At 31.6% G+C, this 20,943-nt stretch overlaps 2 protein-coding genes across 3 annotated transcripts in view; one reads left to right on the forward strand and one right to left on the reverse strand.

Moving 5' to 3' along the window:
* Positions 1–20,943, forward strand: part of LOC142353366 (kinesin-II 95 kDa subunit-like) — a 437,531-nt gene that overhangs the window by 24,904 nt on the left and 391,684 nt on the right. The window lies entirely within an intron of this gene.
* The window catches only part of LOC142352812 (roundabout homolog 1-like), a 28,293-nt gene that overhangs the window by 6,965 nt on the left and 385 nt on the right, over positions 1–20,943 (reverse strand). For both annotated transcript variants that reach the window (XM_075404947.1, XM_075404946.1), the window contains exons 2-4: positions 3,027–3,108; positions 624–702; positions 80–201 (exon numbers count right to left, since the gene is read on the reverse strand). In XM_075404947.1, the coding sequence (XP_075261062.1) occupies positions 80–201; positions 624–702; positions 3,027–3,108 (283 nt within the window). The remainder of the gene's footprint in view (positions 1–79; positions 202–623; positions 703–3,026; positions 3,109–20,943) is intronic.

Genomic DNA, 20,943 nt, shown 5'->3' on the forward strand with positions numbered 1-20,943 from the left:
ACATGAATTTAACTCAAACTATCAACCGATAATTTGTTGTATTAGTATAATTGTGAACGAATAGATGGGAAGTACTAACTTGATACCAGGTGGCAGATCTCAAGGCGGGGTATGCTTTGAAGTTGCACTGCATTCTAGCATTTGAATCTAAGGTCGCATTGAACTGCATTGGACTGCCATAGTTGATTACTAAAGGACGGTCTGAAACAAACCATTATCCCTCACTGTAATATTTCATGATAACATATATGAAAAAAAGTATTCTAAGCCTGGCACAGCTTAATCGACCGGAAACAGTTGAGCTCTTGTTTGAAAGTTGTAAATTTTTACTACTATTGTCCAGAAAATTGGCCATATGCATGTATAATTGACCGAGATAAATGAACAAGGTTAGGTAAATGGTTAGGTTCTGTAAATTGGGTACCAAGTCAATTTAATAATTTTGAAAATCTTACAATTTCAAGTGGTTGATAGCAACTAATTATAGAACAATAGAAGATTATCGAGGTCTGCTAACTTGGGTGCTTTTTTGAACATGTTTACTCACCTCACAGTGTATTTAAATGATCGATTGATTAATTTGAGACACGTTCAACGTAAATTTTTTTTTTCAATTGACTTACGTTTGACTATTAATTGTATTTTACTGGATCTGTGGTCTCCAACTGAATTTAATGCCTCACAAAACCACTCCCCAGAATCCTGAAACACAATTTTCTCCTCTCTTCTGTTCTTTAGATCAAGCTATAAATTGGTAGATTTTTGCCTCATTTCAATTGAGTTAGCTTAAAGGTACAAACAAGGAGGCGCGGCAATACGCGTTCGCACATAATGTTGCGGCCCCATTCATCCACATTTTTGGCTTAATTGTCTACCAAATGGGGAAGAGGTAGAAAAGTTCCATAAATAATTGTGTACGAAAAAAAAAATTTGCTTCCGCCTAAATAAATAAAAATTAATAACAACGTCAAAACAGCGTCAAATAAAACCTAAACTAAACAAATTAAATTTTACTCCAAAAAACCACGAGACCAGTCCATAATGAGACTCAGTAACAAGTGAACAAAAAAAGATCAAAAAAGACAAAATTAAAAAAGACTACGTAAAAAGTAGACAAAATTATATAATTTTTGTATTTGTTTTCCAAATCATGGCAAACTTTGGGTATCAACAAAAATAAACAAACAGGGCCTTTTGCCAAAACGTACGACATACGAAATCGTTGAATACCTTCATTTAGCTCTCTAAAGAAAACCATTTAGATCTGTCATTATTCAGAATGCGTCACAGGTTGACAGAAAGGACGAGAAATTCAGAAAAATGAAAAAAGTTAAAAATTTTTGAAAAACCGGTTTCGAAGCCGTTAAGGCAATAAACAATGCAATATAAACATTGAATATAATCAACTGTTTTTTCGACACCAATAATGTAAAATGCGACCAGTAATCAATAAAAATACGTTAAAAATAAACAAATTTCTATAATTTTTTTATATTTCATTTCCAAATAGTGAGAAATTGGGGTATCAACACGAATCAGCAAACAGAGCCCTTTATCAGCCAAAAGAAAGATATAAAACCGGCATCAGCTCAGACTTTTCATACGACTACAAAAACGACAAGAAAGAAAATTAGAAAAGTGAATAAAAAATTCCATTGATTTCTGCCAGGCGACGGTGTCGAAGATCTTAAAGCCATAATCTATTAAATAAAAAAATCATCATGCCCCATTTTAATTTCCTCTGGAATGCCAATAATGCCAAATTTAACCTGCCAATAATGTGACAAGACAGAACAAAGAACCTCAAAAATTGGAAAAAAATCCAGAAATCGACGTTTTCTTTTGATCAAATCCAAAAAACCATTACTTAAAAAGTAAAGTCGCAATAAATCCTAATTTTTTGGCATCAGAAAAACAACGCGACCTTTTTTTGCTGACCTCAAGCTGTAAGTTGACCAAAAAAAAAGAAAAAAAGGCAGGGGCTCAAAAATCCATTGTTTATTTTGAAAACAGGTATTTTTCATTGTCAAAACGACCATAAGCTTTCGATTGAAGAAATAGATGGATTTCCTTGAAACTCCTTAGGAGGCCAATTAGTGCTGTCATTAGTAAGCTTTCTTTTGAATTGTTCGGTTATGTAGTTTACATAAAAGGAGGCAAAATTTGCAAAAAATAATATAAAAAAAGATAGCGGCCGATAGCGATCCGCATTATTTTTGGAGTGAAAAAAATAAAGATTAGACGAAAACAAACCTTGCTGTTGCTAATCGTCCACTAATTACACGCTATTGTTCTGACTATTATGGATGTGCAAAATTTAATTAGAAAAGTCAGTATATCAGATACAAATGATGCATTTTGTATAATTATTGGTTTAAATTAGAAAAGACCAGCAAAATTTAAATTCAAGAACACTCTCAAAGGAAGGCAAGTAAATCTGGCCTTCTTTGGTGTAAACAAGGATTGTATAATCATTTTGAGCTGTGTTAATCCCAAAATTTAAAGTAAGTGGACTAAAGTAGCTTATTTCGTGTAATTTTTGATGAAAAAAAGGCTGAATTTCGAAATAGCATAAATTTTTGCCAAAAAATTGGACCAACAGTTGAGAAACTCTCTTCTATCTTTTGAGGTAAAGCTAACAACATTTATGTTAACAGTTTCAACATATTTGGTGGCAAAATTGTCAAAATTTGATTAAAAGATATGGAAAATGGGAAAAAAAAACGAAAATCAGTCAAATGTTCACAAAATTTTAAACCTCCAAAACTGTTTTTCAGATAATCGTGTTATCCCAGTGAGGCGAAACTGTCTGATAAGAACATGCTAAAACTTGGTAAGATTCTTGCCAAGATTACCTCAAGGTATGTACGAGGTTGCGAGTTCTTTGCCTGAAATTCAAGAAATATAAGATATTGATAAGATGAACTAGCAAGAACTTCCAGATCATACCAAGACATGTCATATCTTGGGGTTCGAAAAAGAAGAATTATAATAGATAGTTAACGCTTTATGTTCAAGTTGCATACCTCAATACTGACAGCTTTGATAGTATAGGTGGGTGTCTCTGACTCGTGTCTCGTCACAAGTTCACTTCCCATTCTGTGAATGCTGCAACACAAAACATCATCGAATCAATCAAAAAATATTTACTGAGGCAACAAAAAACAATACCAAATAAAAACATAACAGTTTGTTGTAAACCAACAAGGTAGATTATTGTAAGCTGAAACAGGTGTGAAATTAATTTCTGCAAAGATGACTGAGGAAAATGGCTATTCGGAGCTTGGTGACAGGAGCAATTCAGCACTGAATCAGTCTAAAGATATTCCGTTTTTTTTGCAGATGGAGAGCACACTGTTCATTTTGCAATTTGCACCGGCCTGTTTTGATTTTCGAGTAAAATTAACTGCCTGAAAAACAGTAGGTTCTGTTTAATTCACACCTACATGGTTTAATTTATCTTTATAAATTGCGCACAATATAACCTATAATACAATTGATATGCAATGTTTCGGAGCAGAGTTTGGGTGTTAGTATTGAGATATACTGGTTCAGCAACCGAGCCTGGGTACTCAGCTGCCACGAATTGATGCTCCCCTACACTAAAATGGTATTAATACAAATTAATAGAAAACGGGCCTTTTTATGAGCTCACATTAATACCGATTTAGTGCAGTAGAATGTAAACTTATTTGCTCTTCACCTAAAATATTTTAACTGGTTTTACAAAGTCTGTTATTTTGTACAAGTTTTGGCTGCCTTGACTATGGGTTTGGATAAACATGTTTCAGAATTTTTGTGTCAAGTTCTGTCAAACTAACAACACTCGAACATGTATCAGAAATTTTTCCTACAATTTATGTCAAATTACGAAACTGTCTGCTATTTTCTGGCATTTTTTGCTTTTAGCTCATAGCATCTTTAGAAATTACGAATCGGTCTGAGATAAGTGCATTGAAATGTTTTTTTGCTCAAAATTATTTATTTAAAAGCTTCATTTTCCCCGCAAAATATTGTGCAAAAGTTTGGTGTCCAGAAAAAGCAAACGATAAACCCGATCAGTTAACATTATTATGCTTTTAAGATGTTTAAATCTTTGTTAACTTCATTTGTTTTCAAACTTAATTTCTTTCGTGTTGTGTCATCTTCAACAATTGATTGACGTATGTTATACATAAAAATATAATCTGCAGAAAATCAGAAACAGCAGCGTCATCATTAATATATCGCTGTTAAGGAAGGTGGTTCAGATATGCTGCAATAGCTTTAATTTTGCTTTGCAGCTTTTCATTTTAGTACGAGAACACAAAAATCCATAAAGTTTGCTTTAGAATGTTTTTAAACGTATATAAAAATTTGTCCACTAATACAAATCTTGCTGTTTAAAATATTCGCCTTTTTTCTCTTGTTTGTTCGTAGTCAGTGGAATCTTTTACTCTCCTTACAAGCTTAACAAAAAGTAGCCCCTGAAAAATACTAACAGCATTTTTAAAACATCCTTCTGTTTTCATTGAATGCAGTTGAGTTCATTTTCCAATTCATATTTGCAAAGACTTAAAATTGAATTGAAACGATATAAAACCGTTTAAAAATATCCCAATTGAAAATTGGGTTTCAGAGCAGTCTGGGAAACATCAATTCAAACTTGAGTACCAGAGGAGGAAAAACCCCATCACGGCATCTATATGTCTCAAAATTTTTGCTAATAATGAGGATAGTTTTTTGAAAATGAAAAATTGTCAAAAACAATTGACCTGACACAAAACATTGACTCAAAAACACAGACATCGGAATTATCTAGTATTCTGTTTTTTTTGTCAAATCCCTGTGAGATAATTCCAGCACATGTACAATTTATTTTGTGCTACTAAGAACATGTTTTTTATGAAGATCATTGGGGTTGATTTTTAAAACGAAACACATATAAAATTTATACGAAACTTACACTATGCAAAATTTTTTTTAAAAATTGTGGTTTTTCTAATAACAAGAGCCACATTTGCATCGCAAAGAGTCCTACTTTCAGGAAAAAAAAATTTCAGCCGCACACTATTGTTCCAAAATTACTTTAAATGGGAGAATTATATTATAGAACGTTTTTTTCTCCCGCGAAACTCAGAAACCTTTCTACACATTCTATAAAGATAGTAGTAGTACCCTTTGACAGCTAATTAAACTTATGCTTAAAGTCAAAAATTCAAAAAACGAGCACATTAAATTAACTTCCCTTTCTCGCTGATCTTTACTGACGTCATAATTCCTACCACCAAAAACAACGAGAACTTTTGTTTTTTTCTTTAAAAAAGTTTTTTTTTGGTAATTGGTCTTTGCTCACCGTTGAGAAGACTGACAACGTTATGAGTTATAGATTTTGTATAGGTAATTAGTGAGGAGATTAAGAGTTATATGTATTCCTAATTGGCGACTTCGCCAGAAAAAAAAAGAGAGTTGAAACAGCAAATTTTTTTTCGTTTTTAAATATGTGTCCCTTTACATGTGCATTTCAAGCCCCGTGACCCAAATAAATTGTCATTGAATAGCAAACATTGGTAAATAGATAGAATTTATAGTATTATCATAGTGGTTTTGAGAACATTGAAGTCCGGAACTTTTATCAATGTTAAGTAATTCTTCATTTTTTAACGATTTATGACACTCTTATCCTTCTCGACTGTTTTTGTCTTTCGGTATATCAAAATTTTGGTCTGGAAGTAAATTTTTTAATAGAACTGTGCTTGGCGGGGTTATAAGTATGTTATTATGGAATAATTTCAATGAATGAATGAAAATTTTTGTAAAATTCGCAGCCCCCAAATCTCTCTTTGGTTCAGAATCTCTTTATTTCTTTGTGAACCAAGGAGATTCAGAAAGAAAAATCCTTGGTTCTGAATTTTTCAATGTTATTTTTCCAAAATTTTTCAATAAATTTTTCAAATCTTATAATTTTTCAATGTTATTAATTTGCTCTCTCTGATTCAAGGTTTTTTAATGTTTTTTGCCCACTTTAACAAAAATCTCCTTTATTTATTTTTGTTTTTCAATAAATTGCATTACTTTGGATAACTTGAAAAAGTGAAAAAAGATATTGTTTCCCCGGTTGGAAATCTTAATTTTGTCGGATGCTTTCGCCTCCACCGTGTTCATAGTTTAGACACAATTCTCTTAGCGAATCCCAAAATGGCACGAAATGGAGCAATCATAAAAGGCTATGCTAATTACCTCCAGTAACGACGGGCATAAAAATTATTAGTTGTTCGTTTTGAAGCAACTTTATAGAGCAACAGAAATTATTATTGATAGGGAGGACCCATCACATTAGCATCACTTAGGACATTGAACTGAATTGAAAAAAATTGGATAAAAGTAATTTTCCCTTTTCCTATTGAAGAAACGGATTTTAGTCTTCAGTTTATGTTTTAAACTCAACCAATTCTCGAAAATAGATTTTTCTCATGATAATGGATTCAGCTGTCATGGCGCTTTCTCTGTTGATAACTTATAAATTTTTATGAAGTCCCACTTGCTACTATTTTTTGTGTTATTTATGTTATAATTAAATAATACTTTTATTAGACTGTTTGTTTGCTTTTTGGACCAGATTATCACTTTTCGGATCATCAGATGTAATCATATAATCATGATTAACCAAAATTTTTGCCAAGGAGTAGCACCTCTATCAATCAGAGAGCTCCAAAGGATTGGATTTCAAACCGAGTTCTCGTTGTCCTGACAATATTTTGGAATTGATTTTTAAACTATGGCCAAAATAGTTCTTCGAATCTTGATATCAGTAATTCTGTGTCTTACTCCGTCTGCTCTCTAGTTTCAGTTGTCGAGTTCGTCTTAGTTGATAATTTGAACTTTTTAATTTGGTTGCCGAGTTGGTGGGCTTTAAAACTGATACACTCAGTGTTGATTATATTGTCCTTCAGGGTGAAGTACAATACTCAATGCTTTTTTTCTGTAAATCGAGTTATTTTTTTGTGGCAAAAGTTCAAAGCATTTTGATGTTGATTCACGAAAACAAATATTTTTGTTGGTTTATTTGTTTATTGCGCTGAAGTGTCTGGGAGGGCTTGAAAAAAGATATGAAAGTCATTTTTTTTCTTTGACGGCCAATAACAAAAATTTTTCTGTTTTCTTTCTTTTCCAAAAATGTTTGGTTCACATTTAAAATCAGACACAATTCATTAATGTCTTAAGAATTGAGGAAAATATTAATTCTTTTTAAACTATATGTTTTAGTTGAGTCAATTTGAGGGTTTTCAATCTCTTTTGCTCAAGAAACACAAAAAACTGTGGCAACCATAAAAATTCTGAGAGACTGAATCATATATTGCAAATGAAAACACTTCACTTCCGTTTTATTATTTTGAAAAAAAATCCGGCTGAATAATATAATTTCTAGTTCTTGAATCACTATATTGAACTGTGTACAAATGGCAGACCATGCAATAGGCCGTTTTGCAACCAAAAGTTGCTTTAAAAATCATCTATACGAGTTCTAATCCTTGAATCAAAAATTAACTAAGCTAAGGTCAAGATTAAACAGTCTTAGCGTTAAAAAAGTTTTTCACTCACAATTCATTATTTCATGAGGTTCATAATATCACTCAATACGCAACAGAGCTTCTTGTATTCTATTGTTTAAAGAAATCAGAATCAATAAAAACACTCACAATTGACATCGCATTAAAAAGTGAAGTGACGAATTAAATTGTATGGTTTTAATATAATAGCGAAGCATAAAACTTGAGAAATTTAATGAATAACGTGAAAAAAACAAAAACAATTTGCAGCTCAAGTCGAAAATTTAAGTCAAATTGAAAATACTTCTATTTGACAATAAGTTACATTTTATTGATTAAAATATTTGAAGTAGGATGAATTGGTCCGACTGAACCGGATCAATCAAAGAGACCTATTTGAACTTCACTAATTTCAAATAAAAATAGAAGGATTAAATTTAAATGTTACCACTAAATGAGAAAAAGGGTTTCAGATTTCAGCAAACGGTTAAAAAAAATCTCGAGAAATTCCGAAATGTTACGAATAGACAATTGTGTTTGACGCCATTCTAACAAATTGCATTTTTTTGCATCTTCTATCCTGATTGCCACTTTCGCAACACTGGCTCAGTTCATTCTTTTTTTGTTGTTGTACTCTGTTGGAAATTTTTGTGCCGTGTAAATACTTGCACGCTGCTTTGTTTTTTCTGTGGTTATTTTTTTGGCTTTTTTGGTTGGAGTGTTGTACATTTTTGCTCTTAATTACAATAGTTTCTTTCGCTATAGACGTTCTTATGATCCGTCACGTGACTTCTTTAGTTTTATGATACCATGTAAATTGATCTTATATAAATATTCACAAAAACGATGCAAAATCAATAGTAGATAAATTTATTATTACTGATGCTTGATTTTTCTGGCGTCGCAATCTTTTGTCACTTTTTATCGACAAAAAACTGAAAATTTTTTTAACACTGGTATTTTAGCGGTATTTTAGCTTAGATGGACAGAAGGGCTAGATTTTTACAGATATCGTGAGACAAGTCAGCACCAAAGCAGTTCGTCTGTGTTAAGTTAAATTTTTAATATTTTTACATCAAATCCATGAATTATGAAATTTGAGAGCGGCTGCAGCCATGTGTTGTGTGTTGTAGAGAATATATTTTTCATGGAAAGAGTATCGATTTAGTCTCAGAGAACACTTCAAATTTGAAAGAGGGAAACGGCAAAGCTTTGAACACCAATCAATTCAACTGCTGTTCTGTTAGAAGAAAGTTTGATTAGAAGATGATCATCTTGGTACAGTTTAATGATTTTTCACTTTCAAATGTTTGTACTGAATAACATTCTGGTACCGTTTAATGTCTCGAAAATAGTTAAAGATAAATTTTGGCGCGGTCAACAACTATAATTACCAGTACGCGGCAAAATTTGCATGGAATTTTTCCATTTTTTTAAATTAATTATTTCAAACAAGATAAATGTAATTACACTTAAAAAATTATACATCTATAATTAACTTGTTTTTTAAACTTAATTTTTATAATTGTAATTAATCTAAACAAATTAAACTTTTAAGCGTGAAATCCAAATTCTGACTAAAAGTTCTATCGAATTAATTTTACAAAAATGTCACACCAGACTAAGTTATGGCCTAATCGAGGCTTGATATAGGTTAAAATTGAATTTTTCCAGATTCATATAGCACACCTCAGTGAAAAAATTGACAGTTTTTATTAATCGAGAAAACGATTCTTCAAGTTTGTATAAATTTGATAATATTTATAAACGGTACAAAAAACGTAATTATAAAAAATTCATTATTTTTTCAAAAAATGATCGTTGCTTTAACGATAAAATGCTTAAGTATCTAATCGTTCGGCACGTACTATATTTGCATAAAATGCCACATGTTTTCACAAAACCCATTCTCGGCTAATTTAACGTTCGTCTTTCGAGTACAGTTTATCCTCTAATCAATTAGTCTGTGAGAGATAGAGGGAGGTTGAATGAAGAGCAAACAGAAGAGAGGTAAACAAAGTAAACAAAGTGAAGTTCGTCCATATGACAGGAGAGTGTCTTATGATTCTATGGCTGCCTGTCTTTTAGCCCACAAGCTGTAGCCTACCCCCTCCCTCATCCCCCAAGGTCAATGTCATTGGGTTGTTTTACACCTGGGTTAATTCAGTGACGCTCGGAGTTAAAGTTGGGCTGTATGACTGCGTCGCGGAATCGTAACAAAATTTACATCAGTTTCAATAAGCATGTGTGATATTTTTCTCGATTTTAGGCTTATTTCTGGCGCAAAAATAGCAGAAGGCTTAATAGTTTATTAGAGATTCCTTTTAATGAAAATGCTGTCCTCATTAACCTTTGTCTATGGATAATACCACTCGGCAGAAATTTTTTTTTTTTAATCTGCAAACATGTAAATTAAACTAACCACTTGGTTAATGTTACATGTTAGAAATTCATTAATCAAACATTATTTTTTTCTAATTTATAAAAAACTAAGGTTCGGTTTTCGCAAGAATAAATCAATAAAAAATATGTTTAAATCCTGCAACCCTTCTGTCTATTGGAACTCTTTCGTGTCGTTTAAGCGTTTCCGCTGTAACTTTTTGTTTAAATTTGGTCTTCGACGTTTCTTTTCTAATTGTAATTGGAAGTCTGTTCCATTTTCGATTAAAGTTACGAACAATTGAACCATTACTCCATTTTGACTTACATTTTTGTTCTAAGAAAAGGTTATGGGTTCGTTTGTTTACAATAATAGGCACGTTTTCTAATAATCTGAAATGTTTATTAGAGCGATTTCTTGTTTGTTGGAGAATATTGAAAAACCTATTTAAAGACACCCGTGTTATTTGGAGCTCTGCTGGAAGAATTTTAGTCTCCAGAAGTAGATCTCTGGCAGTATCGTATTTGGTTTTCATAAAGCAAACTTTTATTCCCCAGTTTATCTGTTTGTTAATTCTGTCAATAGAGGAAGATGGTAAGTTTTGAAAAAAAATTGCGCTAAAATCTAAATGAGACAAAACTAGTGATTTAAAAAGATTTATTCTTGTTTTTAGCGGTACCTGATAACGAACCAAATATAATGATCTGATTGCTGAAGCCATTTTACTGATAACCTTATTTAGTTGATTTTGGTATGTCAGTTCCCTATCAATTATTACACCTAAATATCTACATTTTTCAGATGCTTCCAATCGGTGTCCCTTGAAATCGACAGTTTCAATGATCGGCAATTTTTCATTCCTGAACACCATTAATTCCGTTTTTTTCTCATTCAAAGTTAACCTGTTTTGTTTCATATATTGATCTGTCTTGTTTAATGTATCTTCAGCTATTAGCTGCAAATTTACTTCATTCTTTGCATGACATAGAATTGCTGTGTCATCGGCAAGCTGTAATACATCACAATTCGTTGATACAGCTTCACTGAAATCGTTGACATAAAGTATAAAAATTAGAGGCCCTAAGACAGTTCCCTGAGGAACACCGTGATTTATGACAACCCAATCTGATTTTGCTATCCCATTTTTTACACACTGCTTTCTATCACAAAGGAAAGAGTTTAATAAGATTCTTGCATTTTCTCCAATTCCATACCTTTTTATTTTGTTCATAAAAACATCTATAGATATTGAGTTGAAAGCCTTTGCTAAGTCTAAAAAGAGTGTGACAACAATTTCGATTTCGTCAACGCATTGGTTTATCTTTTCAGTTAATGAAATGATTATATCGAGACAGGACTTTTGCTTTTGAAAGCCGAATTGATTCTTGTTAATCAGACCATTAAGAGTTAGGTGGTGAGTTAGTTTTTCAAGTAGTAATCGCTCAAAAATTTTTTGCTAGAGTTGGTGTGACTGATATGGGTCGATAGTTTTCTGGTTCTAGCCGGTCTCCCTTCTTATAGACAGGTGTAACATGCGCTGTTTTCAAAAAATTAGGAAATGTGTTTTTGTTTATACATTCATTGACAACAAATTGTAAATGAGTTCTAATGGACAATTTACTATCTTTTAGCGCCCATGCTGATATATAGCCCGGTCCGGGAGATTTATTATATCTATAAATTTTGCTCAACTGTGTGGATAATCTTTTTCGTGAGCTACTGCTCTAGTTAAAATAAAAACGTTGGTTCCCGACTACCTTAGTAATAAAAGTGAAATTAAAATAATTGTTCCGACCCCCACTTTAGCGGGGAGGGAGGAACTATATACTCAACTGTTTTTTTTTTGTTCAGTCAATTTTGGCCGACCGATATATTCATCGTAGACAATTGTGAGTGGTATCATTAAAAAGCCCGTCCAGCGTAGAATACGGAATTAAAAAGGTTTTTTCAATTTTCGTGTTTTACAGGGAGTTATCGAGGTTTAAATATTTTGACTGTTTTTATTCACATTTTCAGTAATTTTTGCTAATATTTGGCACAATTTTGCTAATATAATTCAAAATAAGCTAAAATTTTTAACGGCAGAGTGTTGTTGTTACCATTAGATACAGAGAAGCGTTGCTGAATTGTTTGATTGAAGTTTTTTTGGCTAAAGTTTTTGATAAAACTTTCAAAATTCAAACTTTTTTTCATCAAAAATGGCACAAAATATGCTTTTTTGATCCACTTTGATAAAGTTTGCCAGACATAGTGACCTAGAAACCTTAACACAGACTCCCTAACCTCAAAAAGAGCGCTAGTTGTAGTTAGGCACCGTATGAAAGTATTCTGTAATTAAAGCTTTGCCGTTTTTTGCAGATTTAACTCGATAATTAAACAAAATGCATTTTTTTTCAATATTTGAAGAATTCCACTCAACAATTAATCTGATTCGCAAAATCTTGGAACACTTGGTCAGTTTGAAGGGCGCGCGGCAAAATAAGGGAGAGGTTCGTTAATATCATTGACTCTTAGAATCAGAGACTTTTTGGTTTTTTTTTTGATGCTGCCCCTTTTTTCAAAATATTTTATCTTTGATCTTTTAATGTCTAATTACTGACAATTCTTTTTTTCAAGGCTCCGTTAATGACAGCTCCAATTTACGTAAATTTGAGGCCGAATGTAGATACAGTTTGTTTTCAGAGAACCAAAGGCTTTTTATGGCTTCGAGGAAGAGTTTTAGTAAAATGTAACTGAATTCTTGTCTTTTGCCTTCAATTGTTATTCTTTTGGCAGTCTGATTTTTAAGTTTGACCACTCAAAGATCTAAAATTGTTTCCTCAGGAGGTGCAAGTCAACCTTTTTTATTCATTCGGTTGTTACCTAATATCTCTTATGTTATTGAATGTATTTGTTTTAAGGAAACTTCTGTGATTTTTTGAATTTGTCAATTTTTTATATTATTTAGTCAGTATTTTGCTTATTCTCAGTAAGTACAGGTCAACCATTCCTCCTTATAGAATTTAAAAGACTATTTCGGCCGATTGTTTTAACAGAAGGTTTTTTGGCTTTTGGTACTACGAGTTTTTATACAAAATTTTCCGATTTTTGTGCATAATTGCCCAGTTTTGCGATTATTTTTGTTTCTTTTGTAAAATGTCACATTATTTAACAATCTAACTGAAAACATTTTGACAACATTTGAAATTGAACATAATTTTTGTTTTTAAAACATATAATTTGAAGGGCTGCGACACCGTTCTCTTGCAGAAATTGATAGAGTTTTTTCATTTTCGCCCTTTATTTGTTGTTAGTTTTTGTTGTCATATGCCAAATATTGTGTAATTAAAGGTCTCAGTGGCCAATAACTGTAGATAAACAATTGAGCTTAAATAACTGATATCAGTAAACAATTAATGGTTATTTTGACTTTCGAATTAAATTTCTAATAAAAAAGAAAAATAGTATTCTTCAACTTATCCTTTTTGTTCTGATTTGCGTTTTTTTTTCGTATTTTACAATGTTGCATCAATTTAATAAATTGGCCTCATTATTAAGAGTTTTTTTAATGTTTTGTTGAAAAAAACAATAATTTTTCGGTTGTTTAGCTTTTTAAATGATGTCTTCAGTGCTTAGAAAATTTGTTTCAGAAGAGTTTTGTGGTGTTTAGATACTTTCAGTTTTAGTGGTTCTTTTTGTTGTCATTTTGTGAGAGTCGTTTTACAAAAAGATGTTATGATGATCAAAGGAGACGCAAATGAAGGTGTTATATTCTCGCGGTTGAGATCTTATCAATTTATTGGATTCAAATCTGTGGTTTCGTAAAGTTGTTTTTGAAATTTATTAGTTCAGCTTGTATGTAATATTATTTTATAGTCTTATGATTTAGTCTATTAATAACAGTCGCAATTTTTTTCCGAGTAGTTGCAAGACAAATTGTCTTTATTTTTAGTCGAAAGCTTTTCTTGGCTATGAATTTTGAAAATATTTATTTTTAATAAAAAGAGAGATAGATTTTTGAGATCTGCCAATTTTTTTTCTGTTAAATTGTAGCTAAGCATCTCTTTATACAATTCACATCATTCATATTTTGAAACAAAATTTGTTTTTTATAGCGGTTTTATTTTCCTCAAATGGTCTTTCTTCTTGGAACAACCAGTTTTCATAAAACCAATTTTCGTGATTTTCGCACATTTTCCTTTTTATTGTAGGTTTTTGTTTTCTTTTCACAGTATCACAATAATGGGCGTCATTTGACTTACAATTGTTGTCACCTGCAAAAAGGCAAACGAAGTTTTTTTACAGTTTTTAGTGATCACCTTAATGTTTAATTGATTGGGGGTCATCGTTTTCGTGCATAATTTTTAGTGCAAATTTTGACTGTGTTTATGGTTCTTTTTGTAGTCGTATGACATATCGTGGATAATGAAAGGCCTCAGTTGCTCTCTATTGAGGTAGAAGAGACTCGCTCAATGATTTCATTTGATGCGTAATGTTTCTAATCAGTTCGAATTTAATACTTTTTAAAAAAGCAACGTTTTAATAAACTTTTGCGCTTTTGCTCATTTCTAGTCGACTTGTTGCCAAGTCGCATTGAGAAAAAGTCCCATATTTTGTTCCAAAAGTACCGGTTAATCTTCTTAGTATAAATTTTATACGATGCCCTATTGATTTTGTTATTAGTGGTTTTCAAAAATGGACAAGGAGTTTTGGTCGTAATTAATATTTGTAACTATTTGATTTTTATTGCCGTCTTTTCTTGTTGTCATATTATGGTAGCCACAGGTCTCATGTACCCTCTAGAGTAGATTGTTTTATTCTTTCAGTAGTTTGTTGAACGATATGTTGATATGTTAGTTTTTTTGTCTCTTCCTCATTTGGTAGACAATTAAGTGAAAAATGTAGATGATCGGGGTCGGAACTTAATGTGCGAACGCACATTACCGAGCCTCCTTGTTGATTTTGAGGGCTGTATGATATTCAATTTTTTTATAGCTGTAAATTATGTCAGCTTTTTTGCTGACGATATAATTTTACTAAAGCATGTATAAAAAGGACTCGATAAAACATACCATCTTTTTTGAATTGTGGAAAACGATGGCAGCAAAAAGGCCCAATTTTAGCACCAGGAGTTCTGGAAATTTTTTTTCTCAATACTTAAATAAATAATCACCCGAGGATAAGAAAGTATAAATCTGAAATTAAAAAAAATAGAGGGCATTTTAAATTGTTAAATGCAGAAAGTAAATAGGAAACAGAAAGTTAATTTTGTTAAAACAAACAGACTTTTCTATTTTTGAAGATCAAACTATAAATGTAAAAAAATTGAACAAAAACTTCCTAATTTCTAATTTACAAGTATTAAAAAAGTCCAATGAGAAGACAGTTTTCTGGTTAAATTTTACTAACCAGAAACTAAATTTAATTTCCAGAGCAAAAACATTTTAAAACCTTCAAATAAATTATCTAATCTCAAATTCCGCTACACAGGCAACGGTAGCTGTTAAATCTTTGAATCGAAGATCAACTATTTTTCCACTTTAACTGTTACCTTTATTCAGATAATTTAGGCTTCTGCTCTTTTTCGAAATCTTTTGAAAACTTTTTTTTCTGCTGTCCTTAAAAACTTCTGCTCTTTGAAGACCATAAACACAAATTGAAAAAAGATTTCAAATAATGCAATAACTTAACTTGAAACATAGGAGTAAAGCCAGTTGTTGCTGTTTTTAACGTTTTTAAAAGCATCATTTTTTCATTTTTTATTAAACACCCTTGCAAGTAGGTTTTACTTTATATGTTGTCTTTAGTTATAAATCAAAGGAAGCAACGCTTCTAGAAGTATTTTCACGCCGATAAGAAAACGCCGCATTATCTTGGATCCAGTGACGGCAAAGTTAGTTTTTGACTTTCTTAAAATGATAAAAATGAGATCTTGTTAAGCACAAAAGTAGCTCAGAAAATTTAAAAATTTTAACAAAATGAAAAAAGCAAAATGGATAACAATGCACAAGACAGCATGTGTAATGACTCTGCATTTATTTTGTATCAATACCAATTTCCAGGATCAAATTTGTGAGTTGAAGAAACCAATCCGCATTCCTGGTTTTATTACATAATCTTGCAGTTTTCTCAATTTTTATTCAAGTATTGGTCAGGTTAAAAATTAGATTAATTGTCGACCAGCAGGTCGCAACTATTTATAAGTGCACAATGATTACAAAACATTCCTTTTTTACATGAAAATACATTGTTAAGTGTGCAGCACATTCAGGTAGACAGAATTGTGTTGACAAAAAAAAGCTGAAAGCGAAATTTTGAGAAACTGCAAAAAATCAAGATCTTTTATTCCAACGGGGTAAAATTTCTCTACATAAACGAGGATGGTCAGCGAATATCTGTATGAGAGGGAGTGGTAAGTACAAGAATAGACTAAGTCACACAGTTTCTAGAAGTTGCTATAGAGCGTATATATAATCTCAGGTTTAAATTTCGGGACGCATTTGAGGAAGGGGTTTCGAAATACATTGGAGAAAATTAACGAAAAAGTAATGACAATTGGACACAAAATTCATGCAGATATTCCTAAAAATTTAACTGAAAAACTATAAATGTTGTTTACTATACGCTAAAAAAAGGTTAAAGTACAATGACATGATGCCAAAAAACTAATCAACACAAAATAATGTATTATTTTTTTCCAAAAGCCATTTATGTTACTTTTTACTTAATTATTCTTATAACTTGTTATACTTAAGTATCATAGTACACTGTGCAGTATTAATAAATTTTTCTCCGTGAAGGTTGAAAAAATTTCAGGACTTCACGAAATGGTTTAAAAGTACCCTAGAATGCGTGTTTAAAGCATTGAGTTGATGCTGAAACTATTCTTTTCTACAAAAAACAATTGTGGCTGTAAAATAAACAAACACTAACTACCAATCTCATTTTTTTCATCTCCTTGAAAAGTAAGTTTAGCTGAGTTATTGAAAAGTAAGTTTGGCCGGTAAAATCTCAGTTAATCGCGCTTATGCTTTTCCCGTTGGAGATGAACGAAAAAAACAAAGTCAAATGGTGGTCTATTATTCATTAAACCCAAGAAAAACAACGTCAAAAACTATGCTAAAAGAGGTGTCAAGAACAACACTCGAACCTCTGTATAGTTTATGCTAAACAATGAGGCTCGGTATTGTGGGTTTGCACATAATCTTCTGGTGCCGCTCACCTAATATTGACTTAATTGTCTACCAAATGAGATAGAGATGGAAAAGTTTGTAAAAAATCAAATACTGTTAAAACAATTGGTGTATGAAAAAAGAATTGCTTCCAATTCAAATAAGAAAATATTTAATAGAGTCAAAATAACGTCAAAAAAAGTTTAAACAAGGTAAACTAAAATTGCATCCAGTAGAAAAAATAAGAGACCAGTCCTTAATGAGACTTTAAAACGAGCAGACAAAAAGGAACAAAAACGTCGATGTAAGAAAGTATGTATATGTTTTTGAAAACAAACAATTTCAAACAATGAATTTAATTAGATATATGCTGAAATTGTTAAATAAGTTGATGGTTATTCGTATTTCTATATGTAGACATTGACATCTGTCAATATTCAGAAAACAATACACGTGTACAAAAAGGACAAAAAACACAGATAAAATCCAAAATTAAAATTTAATTTTTGAACAAACAACGGTTTAGAAGCTGTCACAGCAAAAAGAAAGGCACTGAAAACATTAGATTAGTTCAATTGTGATTTTCTATGACACCAATAATGTGATATCCGACCTGTAATTATTGAGACTATGTATCAATTAGAAATAAAAAGAGCAAAAAAAAAACTGCCAAACAATTGATTTCGAAGCAATGAAAAACTTTAGGTATCAACTGAAGTATATAGGCTACTCTAATAATCCAGAGAAATCCCCTAAGACTTGCAATTACTCAAATTTTTTCATACGACAAAAAAACGAAAAAAAATAATGACAAAAAAGTACCTTTGAACTTTGCTGAACGACGATGCCGAAGCCGTTGAAACCATGATCTATTCACTGAAAAGCAATAACCTCAAATGGGAACACTTTCTGAACGTCGATAATGTGATATCTCACCTGTCAATAGACTTGTAGTATTCAAGCCGAAAAAGAATTACTTAAAATGAAATTAAAAGTAGTTGTTAATAGTTGACCTGAAGGAAGTATAAAAAGATGCAAAGGTCAATAATCCATTGTTTTTTTTGAAAGCAGAGATTTTTGATAGCCGAAACGACCATAGGTTTCCAACTAAAGGAAACTTCAGAACTTTTATGAAACTCCGCAGCAATCCAATTGGAGATGTCATTAATGTCAATCGGCGGCCTCAATTTTAACTTTTAATTTCTGTTTCTAACAAAAAACAAAGAAAACAATGTGAAAATATTTTTTCAAAAAGAGAGCGACTCATTACAATCCGAATTCATTTTGAACTGTAGGAAAAACGACAATCCGACTGCATTTAGCCTTGCTATTGTAGTTTCTCTGTTAGAAGCATATAATTGCTCCGAATATTATTGATATGAACTGTTTGACAGAAAAAATTCAATTATCAAAATAGATGATGCTTTTTGGATAACTATCAAGTGAAAATAGCAAAACCAGCAACTTTTTGTTTTAAGAACAATCGCAAAGGAAGCGCGGGTAAAAGTGGCTATCTTTAGAGTTAACAAAATTTGTTGTGTCAGCAGTTTTAGGTGAGTTATTCCGGCAACTTTTAGGTGAGTTATTCCTTCCATTGTTAGGACATGCTTTGATGTAAATAAACATATCGGCTATGGATATTATTGATCTAGAAATTTTAAAGAAAACAAAATTTTATTAATATTGAGCTCATCGTAATCAATTGTTTTCAGTCACCTTCTATAATCAAAGTAAAATTGAAAGCTGATATAAGCTGCAATGATCTGCTTTTGAAATCGGATATAAACCAAGTTTAAATAAGTTTCTTACAACTGAGCAATTGATAAAAAATCTGTAACTAAAACGTTAAATCTTTCTGCATCAACTTATTGTAAAGAAATCAAAAGGAAAATTAAAACCGACGTCCCGCGATTATAAAAAGCAGGCGTTTGACGTCAGATATATCATGAGTTGCTTATAGTCGAGAAACTGACTGAAATGCTTTAATATTTCAAGATCAGTTGGGTTAAGGGGGGGCACATACACATCCTGATCTTGTCATTTTATTACTCTTTCCTATTGTTCAAAGGTCAATAATGCATTGTTCTTTTTGAAAGCAGAGATTTTTGATAGCCAAAACGACCATAGGTTTCCAACTAAAGGAAACTTCAGAACTTTTATGAAACTCCGCAGGAATCCAATTGGAGATGTCATTAGTGTCAATCGGCGGCCTCAATTTTAACTTTTAATTTCTGTTTCTAACAAAAAACAAAGCAAACAATGTGAAAATATTTTTTCAAAAAGAGAGCGACTCATTACAATCCGAATTCATTTTGAACTGTAGGAAAAACAACGATCCGACTGCATTTAGCCTTGCTATTGTAGTTTGTCTGTTAGAAGCATATAATTGCTCCGAATATTATTGATATGAACTGTTTGACAGAAAAAATTCAATTATCAAAATAGATGATGCTTTTTGGATAACTATCAAGTGAAAATGGTAAAACCAGCAATTTTTTGTTTTAAGAACAATCGCAAAGGAAGCGCGGGTAAAAGTGGCTATCTTTAGAGTTAACAAAGTTTGTTGTGTCAGCAGTTTTAGGTGAGTTAATCCGGCAACTTTAAACAAAGTTGACAAAAGAAGCTTATTTCTGGCCAATTTTGAAAAAAAAATGTGAATTTTGAAAAATTTATTCAAAAATTTAGTTCAAATAGTTCAACAACACTATTCTATCTTATTGAAAACCACCAAACTATACACTATCATAAACAATTTTATTTTTTTTTCAGCAAAAGGGGCAAACAATTGCGTGAAAATACGGAAAACTTGAATAAAAAGAACGAAAATCAGTCATATGTTCACTGAAATTTAAACCTCGATAACTTTTAATTATATATTCTATGTTGGACTGGCTTTCTAATGATGCCAGTTACAACCCTCTACGATGAATATATCGATCGGCCAAAATTGTTTGAACAAAGAAAAACTTGTTTTAGTATTTAGTTCTTCCCCCACTAAAGTTGGTTGGAACAAATATGAACACTAAATTTATGCTAGCACCTTTTTAATCAAAACTTGATTGAAGAGGAGACAAATCTGCATGATCAGAGCTCTCCGATTTACTAATGATCAAGAACTTCCAAATTCTTTAACTTGATAGTGATTAAGAGGTGATATTTAGTTTCAAAACAAATTGAGCGCCTGTATAAGTTTCTATATTTGTCTAGACTTGATGTGGTAAATTTTAGATGACTGTTTTTATTCCTTAAAATCAGGGTTTTTTTGCAGATTTCATTGTTAGGACATGCTTTGATGTAAGTAACATATCGGCTATGGATATTATTGATCTAGAAATTTGAAAGAAAACCAAAATGTTATTAATATTGAGCTCATCGTAATCAATTGTTTTCAGTCACGTTCTATAATCAAAGTAAAATTGAAAGCTGATATAAGCTGCAATGATCTGCTTTTGAAATCGGATATAAACCAAGTTTAAATAAGTTTCTTACAACTGAGCAATTGATAAAAAATCTGTAACTAAAACGTTAAATATTTCTGCATCAACTTATTGTGAAGAAATCAAAGGGAAAATTAAAGAAATCTTAAGCCGATGTCCCGCGATTATAAAAAGCAGGCTTTTGACGTCAGATATATCATGAGTTGCTTATAGTCGAGAAACTGACTGAAATGCTTTAAATTTTTAAGATCAGTTGGGTTAAGGGGGGGGCACATACACATCCTGATCTCGTCATTTTATTACTCTTTCCTATTGTTGAAACCAACGCCCCTAGCCTCCAAAAATGGCATCCAACCTCAAAAAACAAGTTCACTCCTACGATGCGCAGAATCTCATATGGTTACTTCATTACAATGTCAAGTCTTACATTCAGAAAACTTTTCACA

Source organism: Convolutriloba macropyga, chromosome 14 (assembly GCF_964194025.1).
Source record: "Convolutriloba macropyga chromosome 14, txConMacr16.3, whole genome shotgun sequence".
Classification (NCBI taxonomy): Eukaryota; Metazoa; Xenacoelomorpha; order Acoela; family Convolutidae; genus Convolutriloba; species Convolutriloba macropyga.